General features: G+C 44.6%; 1 protein-coding gene across 1 annotated transcript in view; it reads right to left on the bottom strand.

Moving 5' to 3' along the window:
- Window positions 1–15,572, bottom strand: part of T265_07040 (hypothetical protein) — a gene marked incomplete at both ends in the record, with an annotated part of 59,574 nt that overhangs the window by 22,626 nt on the left and 21,376 nt on the right. The window contains 7 exons of the mRNA XM_009172464.1: window positions 1,842–2,324; window positions 3,208–3,421; window positions 6,845–7,025; window positions 7,072–7,213; window positions 7,249–7,454; window positions 7,577–7,714; window positions 12,359–12,467. Of these exons, the coding sequence (XP_009170728.1) occupies window positions 1,842–2,324; window positions 3,208–3,421; window positions 6,845–7,025; window positions 7,072–7,213; window positions 7,249–7,454; window positions 7,577–7,714; window positions 12,359–12,467 (1,473 nt within the window). The remainder of the gene's footprint in view (window positions 1–1,841; window positions 2,325–3,207; window positions 3,422–6,844; window positions 7,026–7,071; window positions 7,214–7,248; window positions 7,455–7,576; window positions 7,715–12,358; window positions 12,468–15,572) is intronic.

Here is a 15,572-nt window from a genome sequence, read left to right as displayed (position 1 = left end):
CCGGTTCATGTCACCAAGCCTTATTTCCTTCGAAAAACTGAGAAGTACCCTGTGCATTTGAGACGTCCTTTCAAGAGGTTCCACTGCCTTTCAACTAATGCTTGGTGTGTCCGAACAATACGTTAGTTGTGTTCATACTGTACGTATCATCAGTTGAGAGGGAAGGAGTTAAATGAACTATAGTTTTTTCAATAACCTCCAATGTCAAGGGGCTCTTCATTCGCTTTTCTGCATCACGGTAAAAAGTAGCTGCCACAACCAGATTCGAGTCTCCCGCGTAACCCACCCGTGGATAGCTGTTTCCAATTTACCTGCCCTCTACTGCAATTTCGCCAGGAATTAAAGTAGTTCCGATATAAGTAGGGAGAACCAATCTGATCTCTTCAGATTTCGCTTTTCACGTTTTCGTTTACGAACCGGAACCATATTCATTCCCCCTAATGCACATAATAGAGCTGGACAGTCCTGACTAACACCAAACATAATACTAATAGTAATAATAATAACCGTCCAGCTGTGACACATTTTCGGTCCTTAGCTGCCACGCGATCCGAAACAAGAATGACGGCTCAGATATTGTGAAGTTTCACAAACCTGGACAGGAGCAAACAAGATGCCGGGCGGATTCACACCACGGACCTCCAGTAAGTCCGCGCCTCAAGCAATGAATTATCTCGAGCTCTTTTTTAATATTACCACCCTATGTTTACCACGGACAGACGCCAGCTCTACCCTAACTCACGGAGAAGCATGAGTAACTGTAGGGTATTCGTCATATCAGTGGATTCAGGAAATGCCAAAAAGTACCACTGGGGTTTCCAGACTGGGTCGGTTACTTGTAACATTCGATCATTTTGTCGAGCTATTGAGCCGCGTAATTACGTCGGAAAAACTGTTCAAGTTTCAATTGGGACATGGATGTGGATGTCTTGGTGTGAAACATGAACCGCACAGATATAAGTAGTCTAGAGCCACAACAACCATCAACAACCTTGCTGTCGGTCAGGTCATCTTAATAAGTACAATGGGAGGACAAGGGAAAACAAGCTTGTGCTGACGTATACCGTCTTTCTTCATTATCGCCTCTGAATTCTCTTCCCTCTACATTTTGTTGGTGACGCAAGTGTAGATTTCAGCACATCAGTCTGGCAGTCTGAGTGTCGCCCGTCGTCACCGTCTTGTGTACACTCTTACAGCTCGTACCCTGCCTTCGTCACAGCTCTCGACGTGCAAGTTACGAGGTGAGTCAGACAGAAAATTGCTCGAGCGTGTATTCTGGATGCTTAATCGTGGGACGTATCGTGTGAATCGTAATTCACGCATCGCGTGATTGCCTTGGTTCCGTGATTGAAACCATCTGACTCCCACACAACCGCTGCGGAGCCTAAGTCCTTTGGCCAGCAAGGTTAGCTGTTCGTCCCTTCGCAATGTGTGAATTAAAGTCCCTTTTGCGAAGAACACTATTCTACAATCGACTGGGAAAAGCTTGTGAACAAATGAGAAGACGTCGTCCCAGAAAAGCTTGGGGACCAATGTGCGGGTTGCCTTCCACGTAGCACTAGTTGAGATTAAACAACATCAGTCGCCGTTTGTATGCCCCCGAAATATACAGTCATCCTTAACTGGACCTTGACCAAGTCTAAAATCTCCACCGAAGCAATCTTTGTTACGTAGTAAAACGTCCAAATCAACAAAGGTCATTTAGATATTATACGAATACGATAGATCGAATGCAATCCTATAGGAGATGAACCGAGCATGCACAGAACCATTCTGAACGATAGAAAACTTATCGTCTGTGCGCGTGGATTGGGATAGACCAAATAAAATACACCACTTACCGAAACGAAGTTCAAGTCTTTGTCCACGGTATGGTAGAACATAACTCCACCCCGATTCAGTGTGCGGAACTGGAACGAAAACTGGAGCGTGCTTGCCCCGCCATCACGCTCGATTTTCAAAAATACAACGTATTGTTGAGTGGCAGGAAACATTATCACAGTGTCATCGGTGATAACAGGCGGGCAAGTGGTCCCAAGGCGACCCGATCCACCTATACCAAATCCACTGATATTCAGCTGTGACTCAGTTATTGGGGGTCCCCACCACAAAAACGGGTTTCGCTTTGGATATCCAAGAGCCTCATCCCAACGCAGTGTGCCAGCATCTTTTGAAGAAACAATTTGTGAACCAAACAGCGATCGTTGCGCGTCGCGGATCAAATGGACCCCGTTGAAGACTAGCTCTTCGATGCAACCCTTGAAATTCTGACTAACCGTTAGACCACGCCGGTTGGCAAAGAACGGCAGCCCACCTGCAGAAAGCTGAAAGTTTGAAAGATACACCAACCTGAAATACGGCGTGAGGATAGTTACAAGAAGAAAAACAAAACATTTTCAGTAACTTTCTGTGATAGGTTCTTGCAAAACGCAGCCTCCAAGAAGCTAGCAACACCGTCGTTCCTAAGCATCACACGCCTACCTACAATATATGCAATGCCTTCCTAATTCAACATTATATGACTCAAAAGGCTCGTTGTAACAGGAAAGTAAAACTGACAATCATCCAGATCTTCCGTATACGTTGCAATCATTATCACAAAGGTTTCTGAACGCACGAAAAACTGGGCTTAGAGCTTGATGCAGCGGCCTGATGCTGAAAACATGTAAATCCAACCATCCACTAAAGAACTGACGTTCTCGCTATTGGGATTCAGCTGGTCCAGAACTGCTTAGCTATGTACGATTGATATCCTAGCTCTGAGCGCCGGTGGAGCTTGTGGCGGGCGAAACCATTTATAATATCTAGCTACTGACTAATAACCAGTAGCCTGTTCAAAACGCCGATAGGGCTCTCCGGTAGTTTCCCGGGATGAAAGCAAGGACGCCAGTGGGCCACATACCTGTCCAGGGGTCAACATAAAGTTATATGAAGGGATTCAATCCGAAAAATCATTCTTTACATGTCGATGCAGGTATAAATATGCAATGAGCGCAGAGAATAGGCACGAGATGTACCAAACGGCAGGGACGTAGAGACGCAGGTTGCATACATTTCCCGTTCACGTATGAAAACGTACTATTGGAAAAGCAATAAGTCTGACATCTTGGTTCCAGTTAATTAAGTGATAGCACCAGTGGATTAGGAGACTTCAATTTAACGTCACAACACTGTGTCGCGTTACTACAAAATCGCTCAAAAGCTTACGTTTCGATTCATATTCAGATGAATGAATATCGCCGAAAGGTTTCGCCAGACTTGTATGCGATCGACCGATATATTCAAGTTTTTCTGCGCTCGAATGATATGGACGTCATGCCACTGGTCATCATCCAACAGACTACCAGCATCCACAGTGTTATCAGTCGGTTCGGTAGACGAGGGCACAGTCCCTAGATTGACGCTCACTCGTAAACGGCCTCTAAATGTGTCGGAATAAAACGGCACAGACACAAATTACAAGGTGAAAATTTAAGTGGGAACGAACCATCGTAATAACGGTTGCATTTGGGTGAACCACATACAGCTTGGATGTTAGTTTCCTCGATTAGACGTGAGCCGACCGCATATATTAGAATGCGAATACACCACTGCCTGAAAAACGCAATGGGAATTATTCATGTTCATGAGAGATGAATAGGATGAACGAAAGAAAACCACTTAACGCATCCATCTTAACGTTTCTGTCTGTAGTAAATAGGCTGTCGCGGGACAGGAACAAATACGTATATGAAGAGCTTGTGATAAGAATATTGTCCGACATTTCCACCCTCGGTAGTAGCTCACGGCTTAAAGGTCCCGTTCCAGAGAACCTAGTTAAATAAGAATAGTCTGTGAGGCCAATCCTCCGCTACATCGGGTTATCATTGTTTAGTCGGGGATATTGTCACAGTCTGGATCCTCGGAATCTTACAGATAAGGACTTGTCTATAAACGGAGGATGTTACGTTAACTTTGGAAGACTTTCAGACTCCTAACGGGATGCAGTTTAACGCTTGTCTGAAGAGTCTATCTTTAAATTCCTGAAAAGAAACAATCTGAAATGCAATGCATAACGGCTTTTTAATGAGTAGATTGAATATCAGCCCCAACTTGAACGCACGCATACCTTATGTCTACCATCTCATCCTTCTTTTTGTGACATTTTATTCACCTTTTGTTCTATTTCGAACTGGAATTCAGTATGTTCACGGTCCTTCCATCCCAATTAGCTGAAACAATTAAATTACTGTGCCGCAAGTGTGACAGATCAATTATTTGCAAGTTTTCCTGAATACTTATCTATAGACTGAGAAGTGTAAAAGAAATGCAGTTTATTATCCTTCCGAAGCTTTGCTGCCGTGCAAACAGAAGAAAGCACGAGGGCTGAGATATTGTCAGCCCCCCCCCCCACCGCAGGACTGGATAGGAGCCAGGGTTGAGTTCAAACTATGCACATCTCGGTCAGCATCTTTGCAACTTAGCCACTGAACTATCTCGAAATCACTAAAATTGAAGAAAATCTTAGGAGTGCGCCTGCCCGAAAAACCTCAGAACCGGTAGCGGGCTGTCGATGAGTTTTCATCAACCTTATGACAGAGTTGTGCCAAGAAGATTTTTCAAACACCGCTATATTTGTATGCCAAGGACCATCTTGGTAGCATCCGTTGCCCAGTGGCCAATACCAAACACTAGGCTTCATCAGAATGAGGGAAAGTTCATTCACGCTACATAATACCGAGGACCATTCAGTGAGCGTTCCGTCTACCTTTACCCTTTGAATTTCGGACTACTCCCGATGATCCCTCGATAGAATGATTTTTTCAGCTCTGTTACTCATGGAAGGAAGGTTACTCTCGTGTGACGAGCTGCAAATTATGGTCCGCTGCGGATCATGAGGGCACCATGTCAGGTTTGAAGTTAAAAGACATGTTCGTGGTTTAAACCTTATCAGTTTGGCCGAGTGGCTTTTAGTGATTTACGAATGAACATAGTATTGTACGCTGGAAGTTTGACTCAAAAAGTATTCCAGAAATTATCACTTTCTTTAACAAAGGTCCTCTGTAAACTCGAAACTGTCTGAAACTTTTCTGAGCTGAAAAAACATATACATAAGGTTTCCCATGGTTGTTTTCCTGAAAAGAAACAATCTGAAATGCAATGCATAACGGCTTTTTAATGAGTAGATTGAATATCAGCCCCAACTTGAACGCACGCATACCTTATGTCTACCATCTCATCCTTCTTTTTGTGACATTTTATTCACCTTTTGTTCTATTTCGAACTGGAATTCAGTATGTTCACGGTCCTTCCATCCCAATTAGCTGAAACAATTAAATTACTGTGCCGCAAGTGTGACAGATCAATTATTTGCAAGTTTTCCTGAATACTTATCTATAGACTGAGAAGTGTAAAAGAAATGCAGTTTATTATCCTTCCGAAGCTTTGCTGCCGTGCAAACAGAAGAAAGCACGAGGGCTGAGATATTGTCAGCCCCCCCCCCACCGCAGGACTGGATAGGAGCCAGGGTTGAGTTCAAACTATGCACATCTCGGTCAGCATCTTTGCAACTTAGCCACTGAACTATCTCGAAATCACTAAAATTGAAGAAAATCTTAGGAGTGCGCCTGCCCGAAAAACCTCAGAACCGGTAGCGGGCTGTCGATGAGTTTTCATCAACCTTATGACAGAGTTGTGCCAAGAAGATTTTTCAAACACCGCTATATTTGTATGCCAAGGACCATCTTGGTAGCATCCGTTGCCCAGTGGCCAATACCAAACACTAGGCTTCATCAGAATGAGGGAAAGTTCATTCACGCTACATAATACCGAGGACCATTCAGTGAGCGTTCCGTCTACCTTTACCCTTTGAATTTCGGACTACTCCCGATGATCCCTCGATAGAATGATTTTTTCAGCTCTGTTACTCATGGAAGGAAGGTTACTCTCGTGTGACGAGCTGCAAATTATGGTCCGCTACGGATCATGAGGGCACCATGTCAGGTTTGAAGTTAAAAGACATGTTCGTGGTTTAAACCTTATCAGTTTGGCCGAGTGGCTTTTAGTGATTTACGAATGAACATAGTATTGTACGCTGGAAGTTTGACTCAAAAAGTATTCCAGAAATTATCACTTTCTTTAACAAAGGTCCTCTGTAAACTCGAAACTGTCTGAAACTTTTCTGAGCTGAAAAAACATATACATAAGGTTTCCCATGGTTGTTCTAGCTACAAGCTGGCCAAAATCACTTAGATCATCCATATTCTCCGGGCCAGTTATGATCTAGTAGATCCAGCTGGTTTCATCGTCATTGCTATGCCCAAGAATAGGTCCATAATAATAATAATAATAATAATAAAATAATGATAAAAATCCGGCTGCGACACGATTTCGGTATCTAGCTGTTATACCACCCGAAGGAAGAAAGAGGGTTGAGAAGCTGCCAAGTTGCCCAAGCCTAGACAGTGGCAGTCGAGATGTGGAGGTTGGGATCAAATCACGGACCTTCCGGTGAGTAAGTTCACCCTTTAACCAATGGGCTATCTCGCGCTTCACAGGACAGCAGCTGATCTTGTCTGTGCATAGGCCCTTGTCATTGTGATGTTTACGCCACGATAAGACAAATAGTGTAAATGCAGGTTGGCCTAAAAACTGACACGGTCTATAGGGAGAAAAGAGTTCGCTGGTTCGTGCGAAAATGTAAATATGAGTCGAAGCAATAAATTTATTGCACAAAGTCACCGTCGAGCAAACTAGAACTGTGAGCCATTTTTCTTGTATATTCACTCTGCTAACCAAATATGGAACCAAGGGAAACTAAAACAACCTGAACTAAAGTCACCAAATGGGACACAAAAACACTGACCTGAATAGCTCCACGCAAAAGTAATCATTCTGACTGGAATCACCGTATAGCAGTAGTCCGTTGATTTCCTTTGTTCGAAAGCGGAATCGCACCTCATCCACCGCTGTCTGGGTTGCTCGTCCCGGTAGGTCTAACCGCAGATCGATCCAACTAGTACCATCAAAGTGGGCTACGAATGGACCTATATGAATGGACAGCAACCATGTGGAACCGGATCGAAAGCTTACGATAGTCGCAACCAAACACTTCCATCCGTAGGGCAATCAGGTTGTGCCAGCGCTGTGGATTAAGTCGAATATACCGGGCAACGATGGGATACGAGAAGTTATTCATTCGCACACCACTGTCATCAACGTTCCCATCAAATAGCTATTAATCGGGTTTGTGAAGAGGATAGGTCTTACTAGAGGCTGACCTAGATGGTCTTTGATAATAGACCAATGGACAGGAAAATCGGCATCTGTGTACAGAATGTAATAGTCTTGTACCCATTGCCTGGCACCCTGCTTCCCTTGGGTTGCAACACTAATGATAACTTTACGCTTCTTCAGGTCAATCTGAATCCACTGTTGGTCATCCTGATCTAAAGCGACCCAAGCACCGGCCCCTTCTGTAAAGCAAATATTTTGAAGTCTCTGCGGAACGAACTTACTCAAAGACTGATCGAACAAAAAGGCTTCACAAGGGATACGGAAAAATATTGGTTAACTGCATTAAGAAACTGGAATTTACCATCTGATAGATGCAAACGGCCATAGTACGGCATAGTCTGGTCAGAGAACGATGAAGATGCTGTAATCTGGTCGTCTTTGATCCCATTAAAACGGTCAGTCATGCCCAATGGCACAAACGGGTAGTAGTCACATGTTTCTGACCACCGGAAAAAACGAGAGGGGCGAAAGGTTAGAGGTGTTCAAGGATGAGTTCGCTTCACAGTATCATGTATGCCATGCCAAGGCTATTTACTCTCACTCGTTATTCAAAAAATAACAAAACGGGCAAATTATCCTGAAAAAAACAATACTCGTAAAAATGTTGAAAACTTCCTGAGAACCTATGGTCGGTTTCGCCCTTCTTGTGGTTTGTCAGGTTGGCGAACTACGCGATTCTTTCGTTCCACTTCAGCATCAAATTGTACACAACTGGCGGAATACATTTATTCGCAAAGTAAGTTGGTGCTGACGGGTGCCTCAACTGAATGCCAGCCGAATGGTACCATAAACGAGGTGTTTAGCTGGCCACTGTACGCTGAGGATGTCAAAAAACTTTCAGTGTTTGACCACGGATATCTTCGGAGTATTGCCCAAGTCTGGCGGGAACACCAGATAAGCAACGCCGGAGTAAGTCTGGCGGCATTCGGAAGAAATGACTCACCCTCGATAGATGAACTGGTCACACTGCATAGGTTGCGCTGGCTTGGCCACGTGCTGCATATGCCAGTCGACTGACGTTCTCGAAGGGTTCTTTCCGTACAACCACGTGAGTGGTGGAAGAGGTCGGACGATTACTTGGCAGCAAATTATAAAAGCCATTACCAGAAAACTCGGCTGCACTGAAGACCCTGAGACAGGCTACATAAATGGTTAGAGGCATTGTCAGGTATGGCCCAGTCGCGCCCTCGATGGCGCTCGTGCATCCAAGCTATTGCGTTCAATGCATAGCTCCCATCCCAATGCCCCCAGTTAACAGTCCCCTGATAGTGTTGTATTTACGCACCAATTTATCAGCTCCCTCCTTCAATGCGAGATGGCCCAAGTGGTTAGAGCGTGAATTTACTGACCGGAAGGTCCGTGGTTCGAACCGGACTTCTGCCACTCGACAACCCCTGTCAAGGCCTGCGCGACCTGGCAGTATCCCAGCCCTCGTGCTTTCTCCGGGTGGCATGGTAGCTAGGCACCGAAAGGGTGTTACAGCTGAACGACTTATTTTTTTACCACAACTCCCCAAATCATCGAGGAACAGAACCGTGGCAGCTACAACCACTGTACAAAAAGTGCACGGTTCTAACAGCTGACAGTGATGAAGGTGATGAATTTTCAAGTGAATGCACTTTGTCTGTTGCTGAGTATTTTGATCCTTGTTAGCGTTGTATCGATTAGTAGTCCTCGCCTTGAAATTGGCAACCCAATGTCGTAAGAAGGCTTATTCTTGGTGCCGTGGCAGGAGGTACGCCACACGTTTGTAAGATCAGTTTAAACTTTAACAGGATAGCGTTAGAAAGATAAGGCATCTGTTTGAAAACACTATGGGGATGGCGACTAATAAGCTTTTGTCCGCCAAACTTTTGTTCGTAGCGAGTCAGCCGTTCAAGCGTTTTGTTGTGAATCTTCAGACCTGAGAGACAGACGCTTATCCAAGTTGACTAAACTGGAAGACTTAACTATTTAGTATGAAATGCCAAAGCCTTCTCATACGAAATCTTCGCCGTCAATTTACACGTACCTGCAAACCATAATACAATTAACATGAGGTATCAATCGTATACGGACTGATGTGGTTTAAGCTGGAATAGTCTTGGTGAAGGATAAGGTGACAAACTATGGTTGATGGTTATGCATATAACGAATTGGCTAGCATCCTGTGGCTCTAGCAATGCAGAGGAACAAGTACGTTGGATGAATGAACGTCAGAAGCTGTGCTACTGGGCTGCCTCCTAATCTCCTCAAGTTTTCGGAATTCCCATCTGTTCCCGTACCCACGGTTATCTCAGCCACCGATGCCGTCAAGTCTGTAGGAAATGTATGTATACATTACATATATATAGCCTTCTGTTCGTGTGCCAATAACAGCCGATGTCATTAAAAGCGTAATAGCAGTAGGCCAGTTGTTAGAGCAGATGGATGAAGCGAGCAACCAATCTGACAAGTGCACAACAAATGTATGCACGGTACACAAGATCCGCAAATAAGCATCCATTTACTAGCTATTGTTGGAAGTAAACTTGGGTTGACATTACACTATGTTGAGATCCTGCTCTCGACTATCCAAGTGCTTGATGGTTGATGTTTGTGGTTCAATTTATATCAGATGTGTTCAACAAAAGTTCAACAAATGTATTGGCAAGCGCTTGTCTTCACAGCATTTTAGCACGGTCCGTCTAGGTGTGAGATAATCTAGCTGGGCAGTAACTTTATTCCCCATGTGTATGGAATAGCACTGTAAATTTGTCCCAATTGGATGGACCCAACGGGATCACCTTTTTGTTTTACCTAAGATTATCACCTGGATCTGTTTTACATTCATAATCTTCCTCTGTTCGTTCTAACCTTCACCTTAAATTTGTCTCAATGTGATTTTCCCAGGGTCTTTTGATCCCGTATGCGCTGATTTGTCTCACGTTACTCTTGTCCTTTATTATAATCTTAAGATTGTTAACCATGCTAAAGCTAACCGCATGCTGTGATCTGCAATCAGGCATGTTCAAAAAAATATGAATGATTTCTGTACCACGAACCCACATGTTTAGACTCGGGTTAGGGTTTGTGAGGAATGACCCAAGATGTTTTCCGCAATTGATAATACTAGCCAATCCTGTTGTCAGCAAACATCCAGGTAGCACGCAGATGATGGATCGTCAGTTTCACATGCAGCTGATCTTGCATTTAGTCTGATGGGTAATCATCCTCTTAATCAACTCTGAACAGATTACAAGAGATACTCCCTTGTTTTAGTGCACGGTCAGCAACTAAAAAGTGCCAGGCCTGAGTTAGTAAAACCCAGACAGATTTCAGAAGGTAGTAGTAGTAAAGATTAAACAACGAACTTTATGGTTATTAGCTTTGTCCCTTAATCGCGCAGCTATCTCGAACTCAAAAGCATTCAACCAGGGGACCCTATGAATCGAGCACGCCATACAACGCTCTCGTGTCATATAACCAATCTGATCCCTCACCCGAGACCGTTTTAAAAGTTCTGGCAAACAATTTATTATTAGACCTATAAGGGTACATCTACGAAGAGAAAATTGTAATAACAATATGCACAAGTGGGCATTGTATGACGTATCAGACCTTACTAAGGCCTATTCGGTCAACACGAACACACTTATCCGCAGTTTCAAAACACATCATCACTGTGAAACCCGCGTACTTCTCGTGCAGTGGTTAGAGCTATCACAGTTTCGTTTGTCGATGTATTCAATGGCCGAGATAGGTAGCTGTGCATTAGGTGTGGTAGCTGTTATAACCGGTGCGCAAATACAGAGCTGCCGGTAGACTTCCAGTTAGGGATATCTGAAGGGGTGTGTGCTCTTAACGGTTAGGCTGGTGTTACGCCTGCACCACAGGTGATAAAGGTTAACGAAGGCTGCTCTGACCCTCCAAATCTGGATGGAAATATCATCGACAGAGCCACTGAGACTGATAAGGCTGCCAATGTAGACAAATTTTTCTCCTACCTCAATCGCGCCCTTGTATCTCACTTAAGTAAGCACTTGAATGTTATCCTGCTGTTGCTTTCTTGCAATTCAATCGACTCCCGTCGATTGTTGCCCGCCATGTTTAAGTGATGACGGAATGTCACGTTTTTCCCACGGCGGTCAAACGACCAATTGTGGCACCCTACTACATCACCGTCTACTCACACTCCTTCCATCTGAAGCTTTCTTCCACAGTTGACCCAGTTGGTTTAATCACAGCATAAAACAAATACATTTTCTGGGTATATTGCAAGCTAAGATAGGTATATCATAACCGGGTGTTTCTCAGATCGTTTGATCGAAACGCTACTTACGAGAAAGATCTTGAGCAGGTATCGCCTTAAGTACCGACCACCGATTTGGAACAAAGTTGCAGCGCATAATAAGCTTAACGGAGTTTCATACGGGGTTCATCAGGCGTGAGGTTCTCTTGCCTCAGGGCGTAGCTGCGTTTGGACCTAGGGTTGTTACATTGGCTAGCTACTAACTGCTGCTATTACCACAACCTCGGAAACAATTTATCGTTAGTTCGTCCCGTACAAATTGGACCTGCACGATAAATACCTCATTTTCGACTGTATATTTATACATAGTCGTTGAATGACGCTTCAGGTATCACTGATTTGTGTCAACAACACTCCTATCACATGCATCTAGAGACCGTGTAAGTCGCCTGGGATTATATTTAAAAAAAGCGTCACGCCTTACGCAAAGACGAAGAGCGACTGGAACAAACACTTAAAAACGCTGTTTCAGTGCATATAAACCAGATTAAGGCTCTATTTATTATTACAATCCTTCCACGAACTCCTCGTAGGGCACAAAAACAAAGGGTCGAAAAGTTGCGGAAATAGTGATATTCCACCGTTTGTGAGCGCGTGTGTCTATGAACCCTGACGAGTTCGGAGGAAGGACGGTCACCATCTGATGCCCGGTGGACAACCGGTTATAAACTTTGGTCAGCTGGCCAGATCCCATATGAGGTTAAGAAAACCGGAATAAGTGCAGGCGAAATCACACTGAATTGTCAGGCGCCTTCGCAAAAACAGTGCAGCAAGTATGTTTGCAAAAAAATTGAACGAACACTGATCACTCACGCGTTTCCGACTTGTTTACAAATGCCAATAAAAACACAAGATGAATTAGCCTGTGCAAAGCCATGATCTTCAAGTCATTACCGCGGGAGGTTTGCAAACAACCGTCGCGCTGTAAACAAGCTTCATGTGCTTTAGTGCAAAAAAACACATGATCCCAGTTCAGAAAGGTGCTCCGCCGACCGACAGGAACACGTTCAGTCATTTCAGTAGGTAATAGTGATCTCAGTGCCTGAAAAGGACTGAATTGTTTCCCACTGCTTTCAATAAAGAAAAGGTTCTCACTGATAGCCACAAACTCCTCCTTTTGTGATGGCCTTATCTAATAGGCATTGTGAAGCTGCTTCGAGGAATATCAATCGGATAGGTTCCGCATAACAATCAACTTTTGCTGCGACATTATGAAACAAGGTTGAATATAAGTACATTGGTAAAGCATCCTCATATACGCTGGCTTCATTCGAAACCTGGAGGTAAATTCCTTGCTCCAATCACTATACGGTGCTTGTGTGGCCCTTACAGTCCCGGTAAACAAGTCCAAGTGCCACTAATCTGGAGCGTAAGACAGCATGCTCATCATCGTCGGTCATGGGAGCAGTGACAGGGGATATCAGTCGGGGATCTCGTGCTGCGGGTAAAGCCAATCTGGACTAATAGTAGGTTCGGTCAGGGTGGACTAAAGCCCTAGGGGGGTTGAACTTACTTGTTTACCCAGTTAATCCAAAGTCTTACGCGTGGTAATTTGTTCACAGGCGCACACCATTTATAGGTTTTCCTAGTGGTGGACCCAGATAAAATAGTGAAAGAAGGCTGAACAATCAGGCCTCTCTTTTTACTCAACCTGGATTTCGTTTAACGTCTTTTAACACCATGTATAAAGATGGCGTCCCGAGGCTATTCATGCGGTAGTAGAATCACACGGTATCTGTGAATGAGAGGCAGTCTGACGCTGAGCGTTCTTCTAAGTCTGCATCAGTCTAGAGCTTTTGAGTGTTGGAGTTCTGACAGTCGTTATCGTAAGCGAAGAAAAGAGTTGGGTCTGTCAGTATAACCTCAGGGTGAATAACTTGAGGATAAAATGTAAACACCTCTAAACAACGACTTGGGAACGCTATGTTACCGGCGATGTTTCGGAGAAGAAAAATGGGGCAAGGAAATCCACCTCGTGAAATACAGTATACCTTGGGTTTTGTAGCCATGGTATGTAGGGGACTCAGCTATGAGTTTTAACGCAGTCAAGGAAAATGGAACCAAAATGCATCCATCATCATCTAGTTGGGTCATGCTTTACAAGAAAGCAGGTGAATTCGTAGCGTCGAAGTGGTCTCCTACGAACTAGTGCTGCGCCAAAGGTTTACTGCAGTTAGGCATTCCACCAATGCTCGAAGTAGAAAGTAGAGATGAACGACAAGCGAGTGAAATGTGGCGGTCAGATGAAAAAATATGCATAGCATTATCAGTGATGTGGCAGATGACCTTCAGAGCGGAAGGAAGCAAAGCTTAGAAGAGCGGGTTATCCACATTTGAAAACACAATTCAAGACAACATTTGCAGGAAATTAGGTTCGACCCTCTCTTCTCTGGCGCCGGTATCTATTGGAGATCCTCCAGGTCCCGCTCTGGGACTACCGCTGTTTCTGATGTACGTCAACGAATTTCCAGATGTTCTTCTAATTCCATGTCTACCTTTTGCGGACAAATTGAAATCCTTGCGTTCAAATGCCAGTGCCCTCCAGATGGATGCAGAAGCTGCAAAGCAGTAGTCGTTGGACTGGTACCTTCCTCTCAATGATGAAAAGAGCGTCCATATGTCATTCGAAAGGGGCTTAGCGAACGCCTTTGTCGTACATGGTGAGAAAGGACCAGAAGACCTCACGAGTATGGATGCCAAAAAGGATTTAAGTTGTCTCGCTCTCTTAAAACACGTCCTTCTCGTTGCGCCATGAGAAATCGGCCCAAAAGGCATTCGCCCTTCCACGGAAGTTTAGGCACACCTTCTCCCGTATCACTCGAATGGACTTCAAAGAACTCTATGGGGTTTACGTAAGACGGCTCCTATGGATATGCCAACCAATTCGTCCTCTCAGGATGCAAGAAGGGCGTGACCTAATGAGCGTGACCAATAATCTTCGACGAAAATGGTTGCCGTCTCGTGGTGCTTGGAGTATCGTCGCCTCCGAGGAGACCTAATACTTAATTATGGTTTGGCCAACAAGTTTTGATCGCTAACCCAGCAGACAGACGACGGGCACATGGTGGGCCAATTCTGAAGCTTAGGGCGCAAATTTTTATTAGGCAATATTGATCTCATTTCGGGTAGTTGTTGCGTGGACTATCCTTCCCTCGACGGTTGTCCACGCTCCGTCTTCAACCCAGCTCAAAGCACTATTGAACTTCATTCTGTCTGGGTGCTCGCGCTGACGAGGTTGCTGCCCTTCCCTGACAACTTGAAGCGCAGTGCTACAATCTTTTCTCGCCTGTACCTTTCAGGTGAACGACAGCCGCTGAGCAACGAGAACAAAACTGACCAGGCAAACTTGGGCGAGCGCCTCGATACTGTGCATGAATCCGTGAATCCATAAATTCGTGAACTGATCCTCGGGAAGTCTGGGTGAACTGCAGCCATTGCCTAGGCCTTCGTTGGGTCCAAGATATGAGGACCAAGAGTAAATGCCACTGAATCAATGGTCAACTAATTACCGCAAGTTAGCTGGGCAACAACGCACACCGGGTGAGGTTCTCAGAAGAGAACAGGGGGTATCTGAACGACTTAATTCACCAAACACAAATTTCTAGAGGTAACCTTTAATGAAGGAGGGAGATGATATGGGATAGGTGGGTGTTAGAAGCCAAAGGAGCCGCTATTAATGGGCAGATGTAACCTTGCAATATGAGTGGACCGGTCTATTCGGGCTCCGGAATACCTCCCACAGTGGAAGGTCCAAGAAGAGTGTTGAATTACTTCTATTTGGAACTGACGGCAAACTCCTTCCTTGTATTCTTAAGCGAAGAGTAGGTCGGCGTGGAAATAAGACACTGCGGAAAATATCAGCTGCCAGTCAACATTTCGTCGCATGATCTGGGTTCTGTAACACGGTTGCACCAATGGTTCGTGGGCTATAAAACTTGGACTATAGAAAGTGGGTGCAAAACAGTGTCATCGACGGGCTGTGTCTAAGCCCACTCATTAGGGATTTGTCGAAATTATTCAGTTTGAA

This window comes from Opisthorchis viverrini, assembly GCF_000715545.1.
Source record: "Opisthorchis viverrini unplaced genomic scaffold opera_v5_158, whole genome shotgun sequence".
Classification (NCBI taxonomy): domain Eukaryota; kingdom Metazoa; phylum Platyhelminthes; class Trematoda; order Opisthorchiida; family Opisthorchiidae; genus Opisthorchis; species Opisthorchis viverrini.
This window is presented reverse-complemented; position numbering and strand designations above follow the sequence as displayed.